At 42.9% G+C, this 24,410-nt stretch overlaps 1 protein-coding gene across 2 annotated transcripts in view; it reads right to left on the bottom strand.

The window, feature by feature from the left end:
• Positions 1–23,975, bottom strand: part of si:ch73-72b7.1 (netrin receptor UNC5C) — a 157,323-nt gene extending 133,348 nt beyond the window's left edge. For both annotated transcript variants that reach the window (XM_026342900.1, XM_026342901.1), the window contains exon 1: positions 23,560–23,975. In XM_026342900.1, the coding sequence (XP_026198685.1) occupies positions 23,560–23,677 (118 nt within the window). In that variant the 5' untranslated portion in view covers positions 23,678–23,975. The remainder of the gene's footprint in view (positions 1–23,559) is intronic.
• Between the last annotated feature and the right edge of the window lie 435 nt (positions 23,976–24,410).

Below are 24,410 nucleotides of genomic sequence, written 5' to 3'. Positions count from 1 at the left end.
TCAGTGCTGTCTGCCCATTTGAATGCTAACCACCCTCCCTCTGTCTGGCTCTCGATCTCTCACACACAGACAAACACGTGCTACAAAAAGAGAGCATCTACTGTAGTCGCACTGACAATGACTGGCAGACAGGGCAGACGCTTCGATCTTAAACACTTTTTAAGCCCGAGAAGGAATATATAGAGAAAATCAAAAAACAATGGACAAACTCGCTGCAAGACAGAGTTAAATTGCCGTTCTGTCACACCAGCATTTAAAACTGCTGGATTTTTTAGAACTTTGTTGAACAGTGACCTGAAATATTGACAGTGTTGACTTTGAGGAATGGCAGAGCCGAAAAGTGTAAATGGTTTTTGTAACTGTCTGAGATTCAAAAGGAGAAAGAGATGACTCAGAAGTCAACTATAGATCACAATCTACTAATCAAACCTATCGATCTCTCTTCCTGCAGAAGCTGCTGCAGCTTTTTGCTAAATTATATAAGATTAAATTACTGAGTTCTTTGTCTGGTGTCATTTTTTTTCCCCCCTTAAGCGACAGTGACAACATTTAGATCTAGTGAGAAACTGATTTTCTACATGGCACAAAGCCACTGGAGGAAAGAAAGAAAACATAACAGAATGGAAAAAGTTGGCTTGAAAACATACAATATGGCATTAATTAGTGTTGACTCAGTAGCAAGTTACCACCCTGCCTCCGTGTTTGTGTGTGTGTGGGTGTATACCACCCTCTCAGCTTTCACAGTAGCCAACAGAGGAACAAAGAAAACATGTGTTTCAAATAGCCAACTCCAGCACTCGAGCACTGGAAATATACATGTAATCACTACCGCATGTCAACAGCTACACAAACACACACACACACACACACACACGGGGCCACAGAAATACACGATATGTAAACTTATATACACTAAAATGCACATGCAGCAGTACACGCTAACGAGTAATCCAATCAATATGTTGACAACAAACTTTCGCAAGTACTTGTCAAATTCAGCGTAGAGCTTGAGGGTGGTACGGAATAAAATCTTGATTGCTGCTGCTGTTTATAACTCCATGTTTGTGTATGGATGTATATTTATGCACGTTCATGTCTGCGTGTTGGTGAAGGGATCTCTTTCATCAGTCATTTCTCACAACATCCAACTGTTACATTTACCGACTGCTCTGCTCACTGACTAGCCGACCGACTGACTGAAGAACTGGTTTCACATGCAGAATTTTTAACAGCAGCTGTGAGATGGAGGCCATTATACTCCCCAAGCTCCTCCACGCTTCTCAGGACGGACATTACATTGAGCCAATGGTTCCCTATCTCCTTAAATGTGCATCTAGATAGTGAGAATAGCACTTATGTTTTCCCCCTTTCATTTCTGTCTCCATCATCCTCTCTTTGCACCTTGTCCTATCTCTCAATAACGGTATTTTTCTTTCAATAAAATGTATCCCTTAGCATAGAGAAACTTAAAATTCCCTTTAAAATGGAAAATAACTCTTACAAGTAGGCTTTTGGGGTTCAACGCCACTGCAGTTCATGTGAGACTTACTTATCCAAGGGGTATCTTATTACATCCATTCATTCTGGAGCAAAAACAGTGTAACCTTTTGACTGGGGAGCTAAATCATGGCCATTATCCACCGGCAGTGCTCGTTATTCTGCACTCCCTCAGCGGGATGGAGTGGTCCGATTGACTAACTGTTCCCTAAACTGTTTCCTTTGCATGGAAGGAAGCAGAGAAGGGGAGACGGTGAGGGAGCAGGATGGTAAAAAAGAAGAGGCAAAGTTGAAGGAAAGGCCGACTTGGCGGACGAACTGTTTTACCAAACTGCTTCACATTGATTAATACTGCCAAAATATTCCCCTCTCAGATGAGGTGTCATTTTCCCCAAGAATCCATTTCAGGCACACAAATGAATAGGATCTTTTGTTTCGATGTGGAAAATAAATTACAAGTAGAGACTGTACTTAAAACTAAATACTAGGAACACAGGCAATCTATTTCCAAACCCAGTAATTCTAACCAGTTAGGGATTGACAGCAAGACTGTGTGTGTACATATTTAAGCATCTGTGACTATGTCTCCTGTAAGCTGATACCTCGTTCCCCCTATGCTAAATACAGTGGCAAGAAAAAGGATTTGAACCCTTTGGAATTTCATGGTTTTCTGCATTAATTTGTCATAAAATGTGATCTGATCTTTATCTAAGTCAAGAGTATTAACTAATATAATCTGCCAAAAGTAATAACACAGAAAAAATCTGATCTTTCATGTCTTTATTGAGAACAACCATAAAAACCTCACAGTGGGAAAAGTATGTGAACCCTTTAAAAATTGACCTCAGCAAAGTTCATTTAAGTCAGGTGTTAGCGTAAGTTAAGAAAATTAGTTTGGAGGTGTGGACTAGAGCTACTTTGACAAATTTTTTAGTTTGCTCTGCACAAGAAAAATACACTTATGTGATCTTATGGGGGGGTTCAACCAAGGGTTCACATACCTTTTAGTTTGCAATGTAGTCAGCGGAGGTCCTCACGTGTACAGGATTATAAAAGTGTTCCTGAATGTGAAAGAATAAAAAAAAAACAAGATGGAAGCCGACAAGTTGTGTGTCTCTATACCTGTGTGCTGCTGACATCCATAATGTGTGTGTAGAGCAAAGCTGATATCTTAAGATGTTGAGACATTACAGTTGAGCCAGATAAAAGTTGGATTTCTTTCTAACGGCCTCGGTTGTGTGGACCATTTGCTTACTAACTGCTGGGTTGCTATTCTGCTGCTGACTGACACCAGCCTAATGGCTGCTAATGGTTTTTAGTTATATTACGCCGTCCTCTTAAAGTGAAAATGTAGAACGCAATAAGCAGTTTCTCTTTCATTTTATCCCGTCTCGCTGATGAGCTGTGCCCGTCCTCTTCACTGGCTGCCTTTCATTTGTCTTTTCTTCACCACCTCTCTTTTAAAATCCACCCAGGATTGTCTTCATGTAAATCTAGATCTGGTGTAAAGATGGTCAGACTGACACTGTAATCAGCATCTTCTATAACTTGGTTCCAATGAAAGCTCAGCACAAATGTACTATTTTTAAGTCATTATACTGTACATGGAGGAAAATGTGTGACCTGCGGTTTCAAAAGTATGGGCATTGATTTAAATAGATGAAACCACAGAAGACAGTTGATAGTGCTGAGGTTAAAATCCAGTCCTGTGGTCTCATAACTTTGCATTTGGGAGATTGCACTTTAAAATGACTGTCTGTATAACACAAGTTCTTGGGCTATGTGCTGCGTAGGCATCAGAAAAAAAAAACAAGTTAAAAGTAACAGAACAATCCCTGCTATGTTTAGGCAGGTAGATGGACAGGAGCAGCAGTAATGTGCAAGTAAAGTACAACTCATCAAATATTTATGAAATACACTGTGTATACAAATTCCCACAGCTTAAACACACAACATTGTCCACATCATTATATGAATTTGGTTTCCACTGTTGTGTGAGTTACATGCGCCTGTGGAAAAACAAAACGCAACACAAAACAACCGTAAGAGAAAGTGACCGGTGTGTTGATTAAGTGGTTAGGTTATGTGTACAAAGATGCCGGTGGCATCCGTGTGTCCTTGTGTATATGTGTGCTGGGGTCCGTGTATCCAATTTCTGATTTATATCTGTCCTCCTACCGAGACTGGCAATGGCATAAAACTGTCTGCAAACTCCACAGCTCACTCACATCCTGATTGTCATCTCCACAGGCAATTATTTTAGAGGATTACAATTTTAAATGTGTCACTGTATTCCTGCCTGCTTCTCCCTACGGTCTCCAGGTGGATTCAGCTGTCCACTATAAGCTAATAATAGTTTGGCAGAGCTGAAGTAGTCAGCTCTTCTTTTTTTTTTTTCCTCCTTACTTCCAACTGACAGACTTTTTGTCTCAAGACAAAAACAACAGTTAAAGTGAATAAATTAGGGAAATGGTTTGAGATTTAGGGCAGTACAATGTCATGCAGCGCTGTTCTCCACTGTCAAGTGCATCCTCCTTCACCCTCCACTGCCCTTTTACTCATTGTTTCCTAGAGCTAGCCTTGCCTGTCGCACTTTACTCTCAGTTTTTCTAGGAACACACACACACACACTTTGAATGTTTTATATTCATTTCTTGCCATCTGATTTTTAAACTCTATTCTTAGTACCAAACCTATGTGAGCCTTTCCGTCCTACTACTACACTGTACTTGTAATGGTCACAATTTAGCACAGGTACAATAATCACACACTTGCATCGGTTCACCCAGTAGCATACTGTACATGCATTATCACATATGAACACACACAGAGAGTCACCCCCAGCATACCCACGTCTCCTCTGTGCACATGCCACGGTGGTGCTGCACTCCTGCTTGAAGCCTGATGATTCCCAGCCCTGTCACTGTGGGCAATGGAATGTCCTGTCACCAGGGCAAACAGGACGCTCCGTCACCCGGGGTAAGGGACCGCTCTGTCACCCAGGGTAACAGAATGAAGACATAAACATCTTAGACAGTCCATACATAGGGGTATAACACGTCTTCAGGGCATGAGGTAAATATGGAGGGAGATGGAGAATGAAAGTGAAAGAGGGAGAGAGACAGGGGGTTTGTTGCTAGGGTAGATCAGAGCTGAAGTACCAGTTAGCTAATGGATCAGAAGTAATGTGACCTACTGACTGAAGGTCAGAGGAGCTCGGTTTATTAGCCCTCAGCCAAAGATTAGTTCATTTCCTATGAGGCATGTTATTATCACAATTAAATTGATATTTTTAAGTGGTTTTAATACTTTTTTAAATAGATGATATGCTTCCCTGGAGTACTGGTTAAGTTAAGCTATCAGCAACCCCCCCTCCTTCTCACTATGTAGGCCCCTTACCGTGCTGGCCTGAAATTTCATCAGCATTCGCTGATAGTTGCCTTCTCAATCGCTTCACAGTCACTGGCTCATTCACCAGCTGCTTGGCTAACAGCTGACTACTAACATCCACCCATATGCATGTATACGATGGTGTTTATAACCCGACACCTCTAACTATTACTGTGCTGGAACGTTAATGCCATTGTCATTTGTTGCTATGGCTCCCTCCACTAACCCTCCGCTGGATGTTATAAGCTTTATGTTACTGATAATTTAACTCAAGTGTTATGTTTGTTCAATGAAGGGCAATTAGTTTACAGCAGATTCCTTATAGACGCCTGCATCCTCCAAGAGGTCCCTTAAAGAGCAAAGCCTTTTCTCACCAAATCCAACTGTGTAATCATTCGCTATAAACACTTGTGTATGTGACTGAAATGCATTCAGTTCACTCTGCAGACCTCTGCTGTGTCAGTTTCTTCTTTTTGTGTAGTCGCCGCCAGCGACACCTTGGTCATTGAAGTAAATTTGTCTAAAGGCTGTGCTGCAAAAAAGCTGAACCTTTTGAGATGCTGACACCCACGCCACTGAACCTAGTTACATCTTGAAACCCTTTTATTATTTTGGGTTTGAATGCCTGCAAAAGTGTGATACGGCTTTCCGTAACCTGCAATTCATAGCGCTGACCCTTGCCTCACTGTGGGAGTACAAATGAAGTAGTGTGTTAATGTAATTCAATATTCCAGGCATATAATATGAAAGTACTTGCATTCTGGTTTCGTACTGCATGTGTTCTGTAGAGAAAGAAAGACCTCGACAACAACAACCGAAAGGGAAACGCAACACAAAGCCAGGGAGCAGGAGACCTGTAGAAAGAGAGAAATTGACTCCAACTGAGGGAGAGAGCTACAAAAAAGAGAGAGAGAGAGACACACTCAGCAGAGATCCCAGCAAAGTACCTTAATTGAAAAAGGCGAAAGGAGAAAATCATTAAACAAGCCCCACTGGTGTCTCTCTTATTAGATTCCCCTGCTGGTGTCACGCCGATTAAATTCCCCCTTGTTTCCCCTAACAAACTCTCAGACAATTTGTTAAGGAGAGGGATTATAGAGAATTTCAAGAGGTCTGTGTACTTGTGTGTGTTTATCTGTTTGTGTTAATGTGTGTCTGCCTAAATAGCTTTGCTTGCTTTCACCCTATTTCCAAGTTGCAGTATAGAGATGCATACTGTGTATTGGCACAATGAATATAAACCAGATTTATATTTTTAATTTATACAGTAGAAGTTTTTTTTGACACAAGTAAGACATTACTGCTATGCTTTACAGCTGCTGAGGAGATGTCCTTATTATTTCACACTAGAGTGAAGCACTTCTTTTGCGCCCCCCTGCTTATGTCAATATTCAGAGGAAAGCAAAACATTCGGAGATTTTGTTTGACAGTTATCTGAAATACTGACTTCTCGAAAAGTCTTTTGAAAACATCGAACGAAATGAGAGGGGAGCTCACCCTTCTTGCCATGTTTTCCCTTTTCTCTTGTCAGTATTCCTCTTATTCGTTCACTTGTAGTTGGTGTCTGATTCTTTTTTTCCCCCCCTCTCCCTCATCATCAGCATCATAATATTTTCCATCTGCTCTGAGCAATGGAGACATAAATTGAGCCCGAGCCAGCACGAACAGCTGCAGGCATCTACTCCCATATATTACTGTACGGCTAACCCCTACATATTCCCTTTATGTCGAGCCCATCACTGAGTACACTAGACCCCATTACTCTCATTAGCTTTTACAGCACTTGGCTGGTACAACATTTGCATTTGTAGAGAGGCGAGAGGACAGGCTGCTGATACAGCTTCAGCAAAACACTGTACATCTGAAATGCTCTACAAACTTATGTTTGTTTAGGTGGTTTACACGGCTATATAATGCGAACCTCACAAAATTAAGGCAAATCATGTTGCCGTGTTAGCAGATGATTTCCCTGCAGTCTGAAAAAAAAGAAATGATCTATTGCGGTTTGAGTTATTTCAAACCAGCAAAACTAAATAAATAAAGGACGATGCCATGAGGACATTTTGCTGCATTAATGTAAACCCGTTGAAAAGACCTGCATTAACATCAAAAAAGGTGCAGCAGCCAAATCACCTTCTAGTGCAGGCTTTTCCAAACCTGGATTAAAACAATGCTGGACATGGAGCTCTCTTTCTTTGCAGGCCACTGACAATACTCACCACTGCTATGTTAATATAGTTCAGCTGTCTCCCAGAAAGTTCAAAACCACCATGCTGAGTCGGAAGGCACAGGCTTCAAATGAAATTATGTCTCTTGCTAGCCTCAATATGTCTGAAACCTGCTGAGGTAGTGTTACAGTTTCCGTGCCTTCACTGTGCAGTTACAGCCATTCAAACCAATCAAGGCATACAGTAATTTTCCCATGTCGCCCACTGCATATGCTGACAGAACGATACTTATTGCTTTGACACTTTTCACAAAAGAACATGACTAACCAGCTCTACATTTTTGTGACACTTTATATCTGACCGTCACATCATTCTGCTGTGCGTTTTAATTATCTGCCAAACATGCCCGCAACGCGCTGATGTATTACAATTTCAGCACTTTGATTTTGCATAAAGCCCTTATCTTTGAACTGAGCTTGAAGTGTAGCACAGTTTGCATTCCTGTAAAAGTAGTGCAGTGCATACATATGCATATGTAAATACATATATGTATACACACATATTTGTATTTAATCAACATATCTGCACACACACACACACACACACACACACACACACGTATTTCAGTTTCTCTCTCTGAAACACATTTATAGAACCTAGTAAGCTTTCTTAAGTGCCTCTGTCTGTCTGTGCTCCAGTAATGGGCAGAGTTTGGGCTGCAGTGTGTATGCGCGTGTGGGTCTTTTCTACGTTAATAAGCAGTGGCCACACCACCCTCTCCTTGGATGTGTGTGTGTAGTTTGTGTACGTTGGTATGTATGTGTGTGCGTGCATGCACGCACTGCAGGCTAAAGTCCCAGACCAGCTCGACAAGCTTAATACCATTATCAAGATTTACAGCGATGCTCATGTGGGACTTACATCAAAATGGTTGGTGCACAGCACAGACAGAACCCATGTCCCAATTAGAGAGCGCGAGGAACAGCACACACACACACAAACACACACACAAACACAAGGAGGCACACAATCCCTTTCTCGTACACTCTCAGTGTCTCGCTATCTCTCTCTCTCAGACACTTCTGCATATTCACAATCTCTTGAACTCTCTCCGTTTCACATGCATGCACAAAAACACAAAACATCCCCCCCCCCCCGGGGGACCTTGCCTCTGGCCTTTGTGGCTCGAGGAGAGAAAACGCTGAAACGGTGAAAATAAAGAAAGTGAGAATCAGACAGAGAAAGAGCAAGTGGGAAAGATCGAGACTAGAGCAGCATCCCAAGCAGTTCAAGATGAACTAGTCACAGCAGCAACAACAACAACAACAACAACAACAAAAAGAAGAAGAAAGTTGTCCTTGGCTGCAGGTGTTTGGATCAGTGGCACATTTTCACAATGGCGTAATGTTAAGATTTAAAACATTTGCTGAGCTGAGAAAATATACACACAATGCTCATCTCCAACATTTCACCTTTTAAATTGATTTGGAAAAATTGTTTGTTTTCATTTGACAACCATTCAATTACTCAAATAATTCAAAGAACCAAAAGACTTCAGCACATTATTAATGACTAACAATGACTGTGTTAGCGCGCTCAAGTCCGTGCACACCGAAGTGTGTGTGTGTGTGTGTGTGTGTGTGTGTGTGTGTGTGTGTGTGTGTGTGTGTGTGTGCTGCTTGCCTTATGTACACGTGTATTTCCAGAAAACCAGGAAGACCTTTAATGATAGACCAGAAATGCAGACCAAGCATCTCCCTCTGAGAGTCTCAGAGAGACCAATTCAAGTGCTGAGCCAGGGATGTGGGCAGTGCTGAAATGTCTGTGGTGCTTTGGAGTCTCTCTTTGTTAAGGAAAAAAAAAAAAAAAAAGGAAACTATCTAGCATCAGATGCTCTCAGAGTCAATTCAAAACATCTTGATGATTCATTATTGGGTGTCAAAGCATTCTGTAATTCTCCTTTCACAGAGCTTTGGCATGGAAACAAATGACCAATTTCAATATTAAACTGTCATGAATTATTCATGAGTGCGTGTAGGGCTTGAGGCACGGAAATTTTAAACAGTGTAACTTCATGTACTGGAATATGAAAACCACTTGTGATGAATAGAAATGCACAGAGCTCAATGAATTCCTTTGAAGTCTGCAAGGTAGCGATTCAAAAGTTAATAACATGTTGCTATAAGTATACATTTCATTCAGATAGACTTTTTCCAAGTTTTATTCAACCCTTATTTTAGGCGCTACAAAAAAAAAGTCATTTGTGAAAATAAGTGAAATAATTGAATCGGAGGTGTAAGAAAACATTAAGAAATATCAAGATACTGTGGATCCATTTTCAAAAACAGCTTCCATGCAAACATCTATGGCAGCCAGTGATTCATTTTGCATTGCTGTGTTTAAGTAAGATATTCTGATTGCATAAAAAGACAATGTTTTTAAAACTCTTACTGCATGTCGTGGTGTATTCTCTTGTGCCTTAATTGCAATATATTAAATCCTAACCACTGTATCATAAGTACCATGTCGCTCTCTGATCTAATGTGTGTAAACCTTAAGTTTCTAGTGTTGAAAAGCTCTGTTGAAAAGGTGTTATATATTAAAAGATAAGAAAACATTTATATGATGACTGTTTCATTTGAGAGCGCGTTTGATCTTTGAGAATCAGCTCTGTACTAATCAGTCCTGACTGTCAAACAACTCAGTGACTAGTTCGCTTTCACTAATTCTTTCTGCCACCCTCAGTCTCTTGTACTTTGTACTCTCTATAAGTTCTGCAGCCTTGACTGGGCTTCACCCTCTAAACTGTTAAGAACATTCGAAATTGTGAGAGATGCTCGAGAAGTTTTACCTGATTGCAATAGTTTCTTGATCTCTTCTTTAAGTGTAACTTAATACACACCTAGACACCCACACGTTCATCCACACACACACACACACACACACACACACACACACACACACACACAAAATCATTCCCAAAGCAGAAGACAGCAATCAATGTCGGCCAGTCACAGTTCAATAAGCAGACTAAACAATGTTGCTCCATTATTGCTTGTTTAACCAACAGCACAAGAACAACACTGAGAATCAATACTCTGCCACACGACTGTGTGTGCGTGTGTGTGTGCGACACCAAAGAAATGTGTGTGAAGAAGTTTGTGTGTGTGTGTGTGTGTGTGTGTGTGTTAGACACCAAAGAACTGCATGTGTGCATGTCTGACCCATTCAGTGCAGCAAGACAGAAGGAAAGGTCTTTGATGATTAAATGCCCACTTAAGGAGACCTCCGAGACATCTATGCGTATTTGAGTGTGTGTGTGTGTGTGTGTGTGTGTGTGTGTGTGTGTGTGTGTGTGTATCAAGTCTGAATCCAACAAGGGGGAAATGGTAAATCTACCTAAATTGATTTTCTTCAGGCAAATTTGTTGCAGCACTTGGTCAAAACAACCTGAATACAATCTGTTTGTTTCCACAGATTACCAGACACTCCAGTAGAAAATACCGGAGACACGATAGAAAAACCTGAACCCGAAATAGCATTTTAAGGCTGAGATGCTTTTTAAACTTTGTCTTTTAATAGAGTTCCCATCCTATCTCCTAGCAACCCGATGTTCATGTGATCATTACTATTAATTATCATTATTATGAGGAGAAGGAGTCCATAAGACGGTGGCCAACGTCTAGATTTGGCTCTAAAAGGTACTTGGACTGCAGTGACCCAAACGGGAGTGCTACAAAATTCAAGATAAAGAGTTCCACCTTTCTACCTTTTTCTTTTGTTGTATTATTTAAAGCGATATACCGTATTACACAAAAAGTCAGGCACTGTGCCGAATATTGAACACACAGCTTAATGCCTGGGTGAAGCTGGAACTATCTGCATCACAAGATGCCATTTGAGTGTCTTTGTTTTTTTGTAGGTTTTCAATGAACACACACACCAGCCTGTATAAAACTCTAAGGCATTTTGTTATCTTAACTCTGTGCTCTGTAAATAATTCATCGGATACACCTCCCATCCTCAGCGCTGAAGACCTAAAGTGTGAAGCTTAAAGGACTTAAAGTAAACTCTACAACAGCACAGTGTGGAGGAAACTATTCTGGGAAGGTGAGGACTGCTCTTTTCCCTGCTTTCAACAAAGGTTTAAATGAGGAGGAGATCTGGTGCGGAACAATTTTTTAAGTTACAGTTACTTTTTCACAATCTGGTACCAAGCAGGGATCACATAACACTGAAGATGTCACTACAGAGTCAGAAAAAGACAATCAACTCAGAACTGACAAGTTTCTCATTAGCTGGGAGTTTACTTGATTTTCCACAACTAAAAATAAACTTCAGTGAGTTGACCTGAGGCCAAAACGGCAGCCCTGCCCTCATTTTCTGACAAGACCTCGGTACTGAGCAGAGATAAACCAAAACCCTGGAGGGGCCCAGAGGAAGAAGCAACACAAATAACCACAGCAACAATACAAGGATTTGGAGGAGCTGGAGGGAGCCGTGGGCATTGTCTGGCTTTAGTCAGCTACTTTCTGCTTCTTTTGAAACTGTTCCTTGGGTGTGGATGACATTTCTCAGAACAGAGAAGGGGGAAATATTTCAAATGTTTCTGCAAAGTTTTCGTCCTTGCGCCTTCTGTTCCAAGTTTAAATATCCCCCTTCCCCCAGGAAGGAAGGAAGGCAAGGAAAGGGAGAAAAGAGAAGAGACCACAGCGGAGAGAGATGAGAGGGAATGAAGAGGAGACGGACATACGACAGTATAAAAGAGAAAACAGAGGTTCGCAGACACTTATTTCATGTTCTTTTGATGTGGCGAAATAACCCTGCTGTAACACTATGACATAAGTCCTGCGCTCATTCATCCGCCCGCAGAAAAAGTAACCCCATACACATGATGTCATTGGCACAAATACAAGATATATAGCTTACAGATGGCTGCTTGCCACGCAGCGCATGAAGTACATTTGAACAAGGAGACAACAATGTTACTATTATGTGCAGCTGGTACAGTTGCAACCAATTTCTTGGAGGTGGATGTGCAGGCACGACGTTTCGTTCTACAGTGTGCTACTGGAAAGTAGGAGACACTCGTTTTTACCAGTTAATGCCGGCTTGGAGACGTATAGGCGGGTTGAAGTGTCTTGTAAACATCCTAAATATTATAAATCATTCATACCTAAAAACCGGAATGAATTTGGTACAAACACTATCAGGCTGAGAGATTTGCACCAAAGTTTGGGGATAATGAATCATTACAACTGTACGGGGTGGTTTCTCCCGCCTTCGAGAGACTCCAACTGCCAAAATATCAGATTGTTCCAAAAGAGTGACAGGATATACCGAACCTGCCAAGAACACAACATCTACTGCATATGGATACACAGTGTCTGTCCACACTTCGACTTTGACTGCCAAACTCACCACGCAGTGCCATTATATGTGTGTGTGTGTGTGTGTGTGTGTGTGTGTGTGTGTGTGTGTGTTAGTTGCCCTCTTGTACGCTAGTGTTCAACAGCGCAAAGACACTGTGCTCGAGTTGTGTGCATGTGTGCGTTTTCCCAGTATTGGCAGGCCAATTGAGCCACATGTCCTCGGACAGTGAGCCAGCTTGTGTGCTGAAAACCGTTACTGCACCACTACACCAGCTGTGCCTTAGGGAGATGATGATGATGGCAACAGAAAAATAAAAAAGGAAAGCAAAAAAAAAAGAAGAAAAAGCTGAAATATCTGTGGGAGGTGAATCGTTGCGAGTCCAAAACCCTTTGAAATGTGTTGGATCACAGCCTCGGCTATGAAACACCTGTGTGTCATTGTGATCTTTTGATGCACTTCATTAAATCGTGCCCTAAACTGTACAAAAATGAAGCTCTGCTCACTGCTGGCACTACCGGGAAGGTTTTCTATTATTTCTCTGAAAAGACAGCTAATCTACAACTGAACGGAAAATGCAACCTGGTGTATGAGGGCTTTGAAAACGGCACGAAGACTCAAAAGCCACAGCGAGCGCTCGTACGCACAAACAAAAACTATCCCTGGAGCCCGAAGGGGCCAAAACACTGACAATTTTTCAGCTTGACAAAAAAAAAAAAAAGAAATGCAAGTGCTTAAGTGGTAAAAAGGTTTTCTTCTTCAGTTTGAATTAGTCATCTGCAGGGGGCAGTTCCTTTCATTACCGAGGGGGACTCAGGTGGGACTACATACTCATCTGTCATTACAAACTTTATTCAAATTCGTTTAACAAGTGCTCTGTCGTAACTTTTCTCATGGTGTCTGTGGCCGCGGCTTCCATGTAAAATTACACGGAGGTTTCATCAGCTGTCAAACCACAGCAGGGAGCATCCTGCTAACGCGTTAATGATGCGATGCCTCAACATTTCATGAACAATGTGTCGATGTCTGATTTAACCGAGTGTCGATTCTCTTCACAGATGCGTAATGAGAAAAAGAAGTTGGAAGCAGAGGTTTTTAAATGTCTGCGTGAACTAATGAGAAAGGAACTTGCCACCGCGTCGAGTACTGGCTCTGTGAAAATAGGTTCGTTTTAGCATATGGAGGAGCACACTAGCCTTATTATGTCATCCCTTCATCTTGTTCTATTCAACCGCAGATTCATGATCATTCTAAGAGTAAATTTCAATGAATGAAATCACAGCACTGTGGCTTTCTTTATTTCACACTCCATCACATTTAAAATCATATGCTTCTGTTCTTTGAGCAGCACTTAGTAAAATGTTACCACCGACGACGCACTTCACAGTGACTGACGTGTCAAAAAACTGCACCGAAATTCAACTTAACGTCTTCAAAAGCCTAATGAGCTCCATTAAGTGCAAAGCAGGCAGTGGGACTCAAGACTCCTGCTGAACCTGCCTTGACCTTCTGCCTTCCAGTAAATCCTGTGGATGAAAAAACTAAATATCACAAGGAGAGAGAGAGAGAGAGAGAGAGAGAGAGAGAGAGAGAGAGAGAGAGAGAGAGAGAGAGAGATGTGTGATTTTTAGGCTTTTTTTTTTTTTTAATAATCAATACATGTTGTAAGACAACACAGCCCAGAGAGCTTGAGGACTCACAGCTAACATGTTGGCACACACACATACACGTGTGAACATTCACACACACACACACACAGTCTGCGTGGGAGAGAATCAATGAAAACAAAGCAAAAGCTGAAGCACGCTATAAAGACCAGTACAAAACAAGTCAGTAGGTCTGTACTTTTATAGCTGCACTGCTGAGTCACAGTGTTGAGACAAAAAAAAAAAATTAAATAAACCGGCTTTGACTCTGTGGTTGGTGAGACATTGTAGGAGAGACAGGATTTTAAATCTCTCAATCATTCAAAACAACTTTTAAGCTTTCATCCAGTGACCTCATCATCACCCTATTTAATTTAAGCCTCTTTGGAGACAGTCTTTTCCAAAACGTAACATCTGATTATCTCCACCAGCGTCTATTAAAGCTGGTAGCAAAGACACGACCCCCTGGATTTTTAAATCACTCAATAAAAGCTTTTAGAGCTTTATATTAACAAATTAAAACTTGCAATCAAAATTGACATAATCTGATCCTAATCTGATTAGATTTGTATCTGACGGAGTCAAATACAAATGAAAAAACATATATAGTGTACCGTGTTTTCAATGACGAGATGATGATCAGTTATTAATATATTCTAAACAGTCTGTTATTCTTCAAAAGTGCACTGTGCAAAGTTTGTGTACATGTTGCATTTCCAATATTCTACCTATACCAGAGTGACCCGTCATGTTTTTCATATTGCACCTTTCTCATTTCACTCAATAATAAAGTGATTTCCCTATAGTGGCTCCTGCATAACAAGTTCTGCACACCAAACAAATGCACAGACATTCAAAAAGCATGCAATAAATACAAAGCGAGGTGTGAAATACAGGGCATCATAATGTAGTATAACCTGTGGGGAAAACAATGTCTCAATCTGTCCTGTGCAAGTCTGACAAGACTGCAAGTGATGACTAACTGTAACCAAACATACACAATGAGCCAATTCATAAAGGCTGGACTGACCAAACTTTCTTCACAGGCTTGTTAACTTTAACATAACTTTTCAATCTGTGTTAATGTCAATTCAGCTAATGAAAGCAGCTCGACTCTTAATAAACACGCACTATACAGTATCAACAGCTGCGATTTAACACTTAACCTTGAGCAGAATGAGATGTAGATGCAGCCATACTGTCCTTTTGTATAAAACATGGTTTTCTGTGCAGTGTGTCTATCTACATCGCAAAGATATAACGAACGCCAGAGAACAGCAACTTCTCACAGCTACTGCGTCTTCCCGTATTTCCCCCTTTTTTGATGTCTGAAATGCCCTTATAAAAAAAAACAAAAAATGTTCCCAGCTGTTCCATGTTTGTGCTGCGCCCTCATTATCTAACCCTAACCCTAACATAGTCAGTTGAACACCCTCCACTAATTTAGACAGAGTGGGCCTCAAATGTGACCCTTCACGTGACCATAACCTAACCCATAAAGTACGAGTGATCCTAACGCTACCGTGTTTATGTGACCGTGTGTGTGTAAATGCAGTGAGTCACTTTTTTCACTGTTGAGTTCATCAAATATCCCCCCCCCCCTTCTGAAAACCGTGATTAATTACTCACCCTGCAGTCTTTCCCTATCTCTCCCCAGCGCCTGATGTCCCTCTATCGAAGTCACTACACACTGTATCTTTCTCCCTCCCACTCAGTCACCACTGCTCTGCCTGTCTGTTTCTGATTACCTGCTTCTTTCACCCCCATATGATTACCCCCCCCCCCCCCCCACCCCTCCCACAAAGAACAAAAGATTTCAGGAAGCAACGTTTTTGCAATAGAGCGTCATTATTCTCTCTCCTCTCTCTCTCCTCTCTCCACCTACACTGCCGTCCTACCTGTGCTCCTCTGGGGGGGGTGGAATAAAAAAAAAAAATAGCGCTGCGTGCATGGATAATTCTGGAAAATAACAACGTGATATTTCATCCACACGAACACACAATGGACACACGAAACGTGCCTCCTCAGCAAAGTACGGCCCATATTCATTAGCCACTTACAATGCTGTGTTCAAATGAATCAAAGCAAAGTGCTTACAAGTAATATTGTCACCTAGGGAGAAAAAATATATCTGGTTTCTTATTAATGTCAGAGTGAAGCCAAAAATAAATGAATGGACTTGTTGTACATCTAATGTACAGAGGGTGATTGGTGCCAATCATGCACAGTAAACTACAGGATTTCTGATTTCTGTATTTCTTGTGCATTCTTACCTACTCGCGTTTGTATGTGTGTGAGAGCGTGTTATGCCCCTTTTCCCCCCAAAGCTTATACAGGGTTGAGTACAGTAAATTACATCATGTCTACAGCAGAACAGGCAACCAAAAACCTTTTACAACACATGCTAAATCCCCCTTTTCACTGCATCCTACAGAGTTACAATGCAGTCTTTCAAAAACAGGCATAACTCCTCTGTGCCTGCGCGTGCACGTGCGCCCGCATGTGTGTGTGTAGAGTGCAGACGTAAGCCTACGAGGTAAAAAGTTACAGTGGTGATTATAGTAATTATGGTTTCAGGTTTTTGAATATTCCTTCAGATTGACCACTAGATTACCAGACAGGCTTGGCACGGAATGAGAGAGAGGAGTGGGGAGAAGAAAAGAGTTACTGTTGGAGGTGAGGGAGGGTCGGTTCGGATCGAGAGAGCAAGAAAAGAGTGAAAAGGAGGAAGGAAAGTGGCACAGAACAGGGGGACGTGAAAGGAGAACAGAAAAGAAAAGGAGAGTAACAAAAGGAAGAGAGAATGTAGTGGTGAAAGGTAGGAAGAGGAGAAAGACTAATCCTTCAGGGTGCTTCCCAGCGCTGCTCAGCCCACTTGCCCATTCCCTCCTCTTCCTCCTCCTCCTCCTCCTCCTCCTCCTCCTCTCCCCAAACCTCTCTCCCTCAGCACTCAACCAGGAGTTCAATGGGCTTTTACAGTGCAGCTTTGTTTCCTATCAAAAAAAAAAAAAAGGAGCGTCAAAGTCAAATTCCCAGAAAGAAATGGAAAACTTTCTCTCCGTCTTTGCTTCCACTCCACTTTTATCTCCATCTCGTTTCTGCCCCTAACGTCGTCGGGCATTTCTTTTTCTTTTCTTCTCTCAATACAGGACAATGCACATAAGCTTTCAGTGGAAACAAAAAAAAACAAAAAAAAATGGGACCCGGATCCCAGCTTCGCGGACCCCCCGTCGCTGCACGCCGTTTTTCTCAATGGCAGCTTAATTACATATTCATGGTGACACAAATAAGACTCTCTTGCTTCAACACACAAACACGACGCTCAGCCAAAACACCCAGCGCCCATCTGCTGGTCGTGTGTCTGCCTTTAAGGAATTGTTCTTTCAGATGGCACACGCATATGTAGAAATGTATTTGTGTGTGTTTCTGTGTATTGTATGTGCGTCTTTGCATTTGAGTGACACCTGTGCAGAGCCACAGCTCATAGGGTTTAACACTGCAGAAATCTGTGATAATACTGTAAAAAATACGGCAAACACGTCCCTAAATCTGCAGCCTGTCTTTATTATGAGCGCCATGAGCTAAAAATCTGGAGACGCAGCAGATTGGAGCTTTGGCTCAAGTCCAAACAAAGTGTCAAAGAGAAAGAGACACGGGGAGGGACAGGGGATTAAGCCGAAGAGGCAGAAGTTGGTTTCTTCTCACACAGAGGAAAAAAAGAAACATCTCTGATAATCACTTGTCTCCTATAAGCGCAGTGTGCTGCTCGTTGTTTCTGAAGCAAATAAACCAGCCCAGGCTATTTACTGGAGGTTTTACGATATCAAATAAAGAGAATATATAGACCATGAAAAGCCTAAGCTGCCGGCTGTGGATGGAGGCAATGCCTTAAAAAAGGAGAAAAAAAGAGAGATACAGGGTGAGATTTCAATGGAGACCAGCTGGCATGGTGCGGCGCTCCATTTCTCTACCTGTCTCGTTCCTTCTAGTTCAGCTCCATTTATCTGTATTGGACATGTGTGTGTGTGAATGTGTAGGAAAACTCTCTCCCTTCCCCTCGGCTGACGGATGACTTTCTGTGACCAGACGCACACATAAACACATAATGTCCCGCTGCTTGTGGGTCCCATTCAGAAGCACAACAATATGCCCACTGTTTGGACCACACACTAATTAAACAGCGTAAATCTAAGTAGAGGAAAAAAAAAAGACAGAGAGTGCCGAGATACAGCAGCAGAGGAAGAGAGCGGAGAGAGAGAGAGAGAGAGAGAGAGAGAGAGAGAGAGAGAGAGAGGTGGTGCAGATGGGAAATAGAGAAAGACAAAAGGCGGGACAATGAAGTGTAGGAATCATGTATGTCCAGTTTCATCTTGCAGGTCACTGCAAAAACGACAAAATGTAATGTGACATTTTGATTTAAAGACAACACCATTTAACCACCTGGTGGTTTTACTGTCGACAGGAGTCAGGATAGAAAAAAAATCTAACGCTGGCCATTAGCAGCAGGTGTCAGAAAACACTTTGTATTTACCATGTGTGTGGAGCTGAGCAGACACACCAGAGTGTCCATCAACTACTTTATTTTAGAGAATTTGTATCCACACTGTAGTTGAAAGGGGAACGTAAGAACATTTAGCTACTGAATGAGAATGTTTATTTTATTATACATTTTTTAGTACAGTATTATTTCCCTTCAGTGTTGCATAATAATCTGACACTAAAGACGTGAAGTGAGTGCATATCTAAAATCTGCATGGGACCAGTGGGAACTATATAGTAAGCTACTGATTGGGAGCAAACAGCATTCTCTCAGAACCCCCTCACCCCCACCCCCCACCTGACATACACACACATTGAAACTAAAACAAAATGCCTGGAAATGAGAGCCCCAAATGAGGCCTTAGGTTTCGCAGGCCATGAAAAATTCATAATTCCACATCTTTACATGAAACTCTAGAAGGAATTAGACCTAACAGCAGGAGACATGGGAATCGGTTTCAGAACATTTAGCTTCTCCTTTCTCTCTCTTTTTCTTTCCTCTTTTCTTCAGCTCATTCTGTCTAGTAATCATGCAAGCTTACAGACACAAACGCACGCACACAGGCACGTTAGTATGTTCCAACGTAGGTTTTGCCCCTGAAACCAGATTTCATCTCCTGTCCCTGCACAAAAAAAAAAAAAATGCCACAAAGTTCTCTCATTAGAGGAGCAGCCTATGTATCAAACAGGCCGAACTGTAACTGCAGTATAAAAATCCAGACGTGTAGGTGGACAGACAAGGTCCCTGCACAGCCCAAATTAAAATCTACAGGATGAATGGATGAACAAGCAAGGCCACAGCTAAGGAGGGGAAATAAAAAGGTCAGTAAAAGCCATTTAGTGAAAGGATAAAGATTAATATGATAGAAAAGTGGCTGAAAGACTCTATGGGTGAGTAAGCAAGGATAAAAAAATAATAATAAAAAAGAAGGCCGAGAGGGTGAGGGAAACCTGCCATCACTAGGCTACTGCTAGCAGCAGGAGAGTCTTCTATACAAAACAACCCCAGACACAGTCAAAGACTTCCTTTCACACACTCCTGTGAACGCCTGTCCGAGCACATGCACATGCACACACACACACACACACACACACAGTGCAGACAGAACGCAGCATTGTTTGACTGCAAAAATATCACGCTGTGTGTGTGTCCTCTGTGTGAGTGTGTGAGAGAGAGAGAGAGAGAGAGTGCGCATGTGTGTGGCAGTCAGTCAGCTTGTCAAGTCCTAGTGGAGTGATCAAAGCTGGTACAAACCACCCAGAGAGATCTCTCCCTTCCTCATCCATTCATCCTCTCCCAGTCTCACTCCCATCTCCCTCGCTCCCTCCGACGCACAGACAGCATCATGTTCACAGCACAAAATTTCGCTCGGCCAATAGCCTTCGCTGGCCGAAGTCGCGCAGCCAATCAAGTCGGCCTGTTTAGTTCCAATAATTCCCAGCTGTCCCTCTACAAGTACTGAACCCTGGATGGCTGCAGTGCACCATGGGACAGGATCAGCGCATAATAGCAGACAGCATGGGAGCTCTGGCAATATCATAATGCCAAGTGTGCGCGCACATACACGCGCATGCAACTAAACACCATGCGAGCTCTGCTGGAATACCGTTACGATGCCAAGTTCACACACACACACACACACACACACACACACACACACACAAAATCACACAATCTCCCACGTATAGACGTACTGGCATACACACGCGTGTGTGTGCAGAAACACACACACACACACTCCACAGGAGCTCTCTGAGAACATCCCAAAGCTGCCAAGTTTATGAATACACACAAACACACACCTCGCAGGAGCACTTTCGGTACATCTTAACACCTCTGCATAACCAGGTTTACAGATACACACCTACAACAACCCTCCTGTACAGACACAAGCTTCAAGACAAAAAAAAAAAAAAAAAAAACAACACACCCACATATTTATTTCAAACTGTGTTGTCTTAAATCAAGACTATAAGTGTGTATTACATTTAGGTGAAACGCAGCATATTACAGAAATGTGAACATTGAGAGCAGAAGCCAGAAGCGAAACTGTAAAATCTAAAATGACTAAAGCAGCATAAAGAAAAAAACAAAAACAAAACAAAACACCAAATGTTTTACACTTACACCCTGTGGTGGCTGAACTGCTCAACCTGGCTGTGCCGCAGCTTAGTCATCATAATAAACAAGAGGACTTCTCAGACTTTGTAGAGTGATCTTGACACTCAATTCATCCCAGATCAAATGTAAGGGGGCTTAGCTAATAGCTTTTTAATAGGCCCACAGGCCCGAGGGTGGGGCTCAGTTGGACGGCTGACACATGCGAAAGCCGGCATTAGAAGATCTCAACTGACACTCACCTCTCATTATACACGCACAAGTGTGTGTGTGTGTGTGTGTGTGTGTGTGTGTGTGTGTGTGTGTGTGTGTGTGTGTGTGTGTGTGTGTGTGTGAGTGAGAGTAATGTATCACAGCACTGCAAAAATAAGAAAGATGTCTACATGCTAAAATAAAAGTATCATCCCCTGGATGTAGAGTATAGCAACCACTTAGTTTGGAATATGTGCTCTTTGGTAGGAAAGCAAATATTACAATGAAGCTGGGAAATATTATTTCTTAGTATCCATCATTATATTTGCATGTTCACAGTTGTCAGCATCAATTGCACAAACACCATCAGGCTGAACATCATTAGGCATGACCTCAAAAACAAACCAGCTATTAAACTTAGCAGAACACATATTCCACAACTGAACACGAGACACTCAGTGACTCATGAGCAGAAAAAACAAACAGCAAGAGAACCGTTTCTGTTTACCGCACAAAGGCAGAGTTTGTCATGTGAAGTATGAAGTTCTCCACGTGCACGGATTTGGAATTGAATCCAGCACTGATGCACAGAGAGGATCAGCTATGTACACAAGGCGAGAATCCCCCCCCACACACACACACACACCCCCACGGTGAGGTCAATGTGTTTGTGTGTTTTGCCCCATTCAATAGAACAACTAATGGAGTGACTCCTCGCACACAAAGAAATAACTTCAGAGGCACGAGAGGAGTTGTCTGGAAGAGAGAGAAAACAGACACAAGGACAACAGACAGCTCCAAATTAGGAGAGAGAGGGTGAAACATAAACCTTTAAAAAGTGGAAGCAGGTTCAGGGAAAGGCTGATTTTTCCTTTACCCCCTCCAGGGGTGTGCAAAGATTGAAGAGTTACCAAAAAATGAAAATAAACCTTTAAGTTACCGGTTTCTACCAAAGTCACACTGAGTTGCATGTTAGTGGCAACGTGCAATTCATAAGAGGAGGGTGAAAGGCTGCTCAAATCGTGTCCCTAAATTGCAACTCATTGATTTAACAATAAACCAAGAGAAGACTCCTAATGAATATCAGTGGGTGCTGCTGAAAATGCTGCTCCCCAGGGCGATGAGACAAAAGGTGGCAGCAACAACGTGTCCAATCATTGCACTCATGATGATACCAATTTACTGACTACACTGTGAGTGCTGATCTGAGAAGTGACTGTATCCGTTCAGAGGCTTTCAGGTGGAAATATCTCCCGTATAATGGAGAGGAAAGAGTGAAGCAACACCGGCTCCTCACAGGATATTTGAATATTACACCCAACAGGAGATTAAGCTGGTTATGATATGGGGTGTTCTGAGGCCATATGGGCAGCGTGTGCTGCATTAATCATCTTAGTGAAAAAGTTTTGGCCAATGAGGCTTCAGGGTGAACATTAACAAGGAGCGGGGTTCCTCCCTGAGAAGGTCACGGAGCGTGATGAAAGATGTTGTCTCTCCCTTCAACAATTCCGGGGAGCAGTTTATTATTACGCTGCGCGTCTCCGGAGCTCAGGATAAAGAAAACCAGAGTTTATTATAAGGGGGGAGGGGGGGGGGTGATGTTAGGTTAGGCTTCACTCCGTCTGCGTCCTGCTCAACAAACAGCAGCCGCTGCGCGCTCGCACCACAAATATCACTTTAATATCGGTGTTTACGCTTCACACGGGGCGCGTCGTCGGAACGCGGGGATGGCGCACGACGCGTTAGCGGTTTAACAGCCTGGTGGTTAATGCAGCTGCTCGTGTGTGTGTGTGTGTGTGTGTGTGTGTGTGTGTGTGTGTGTGTGTGTGTGTGTGTGTGTGTGTGTGTGTGTGTGTTCAGTACAACCGCAGCGAGCCGTCTTATGATGTTGGGGCCAGCACCTCTTCCAAGTTCACCCATGTTTTCTGCAGCGTGCTCGATACTGATTTGTGTGTGTGTGTGTGTGTGTGTGTGTGTGTGTGTGTTTCCTTTACGCTCCTGGGGCCGTGAGTGTTTGTGACTTGTGGTCAATTTTCCAATCGGAGCAGCGAAGCGTCGCCTGGATTTTGCCAAGTGCTCTGCAGCGACTCGTTAGTCGCCTGATCGTGGATTTCAAACCCTGCCCTTCACAACTTTCACCTTATTTTAACCGCAGCCTCTGAGTTGATTTACCCACTGAAACGACCATGAGGAGAAAACACTGCGAAGTCCAACTTGTTTACAGCAGCGAGTCAAACACAGCCTTTTTAAAAGAACCGCATTGATATCATTATTAATATTATTATTATCATCATCATCGTTTCCTCCAAATTCATTAGTCCATCGTGGGGAAACGTGCACTGCGAGTTGTGCCTTTTCCATTTGGAGCACACTTCAAGCAGGCAGGAACATTGCGCAGATGCACACGATTTCCACCTGAAGCACAAACCCTCCACTCATCAGCTCCTTCTAAATGAAAGATTTTTTTCTTTTTTTTTTTTTTAAGTGTCTGGTTCGGTCAGACGCTACTTCTGCCTCTCAGCCTGTTCACTGGCACGCCGCCACCAACTCGCAGCTACACCTCGGCAGCGAAGGAAAAGGTCCACCGCTGACCATGAAGGTGCATTCAGGAGGTCTGGAAGGAAGCTCCCCGCCTTACCTTGGGCGACTCCTGGGTGAACGAACACGAGGAGAACAAGGATCCCCGCCGTGACGCACATCCTCCCCAGGCTGCAGCCCCAGCGTCCTATTCCACTTTGGTGTCCACTTTTCCCCATTACCAGCGACGCGTAAAACACATCAACGCGCAAAACTCCGGTCCACGGTGGGGGAAATGAGAACCCTCACCCCCTCCACCACCACAGGATCTTCTGATTAATCAAACGAGTCCAAAACCGACGGTGAGGAGGTGGACAGCCTCTAGTCCCGGTGTCTAAGTCCGCCTCAGAAGGCGCAGGTTAAGCTGTGAGGAGAGAGAGAGAGAGATGGTGGAAACAACCACGGGGTCCCTTCACTCTTGTCAGCGGCTGCTCTGCTGCTGCTGCTGCTGCTGCTCTGCCACTAAGCTCCGCTTCTCTCTCCGTGCGCTCTGTGCTCCACTCTCCGTTTACGCAGAGAGAGAGAGAGAGAGAGAGGGAGAGAGATGCCACCGCCCTCTGCCTACCAAACTAGCCTCTCTCCTTCTCGCTCTCTCTCCCACACTCTGCATGTGTCTGTTCTCCTCTTCAGAAACATAAATACAAACTCCTGAACACATGTCTTGTGTTTTAATGAAGGCTTTTCTCGCCTTAGAATAACCTCACCATGTGTCCCTGTAGACACTTGGAGGCACTTGACTTTTACTTTCCCGGTGGTTTGTTTGGTGCAGTTCTGTGACTTGTTCGTGACCGAGTTTTTCAGTTTGACTGTTTTTTCTGTGTCTTCCTATAGAATGACTGTACGAGCTTGTGCACACTTCCCGCGGGTGTAGAGCAAACCAGGGAGCCGTGTTTCTACCAGAGCTCGCCGACT

This window comes from Anabas testudineus, chromosome 9 (genome assembly GCF_900324465.2).
Source record: "Anabas testudineus chromosome 9, fAnaTes1.2, whole genome shotgun sequence".
NCBI lineage: Eukaryota > Metazoa > Chordata > Actinopteri > Anabantiformes > Anabantidae > Anabas > Anabas testudineus.
The sequence above is the reverse complement of the archived record's forward strand: the minus strand, read 5'-3'. Positions and strand labels throughout refer to the sequence as shown.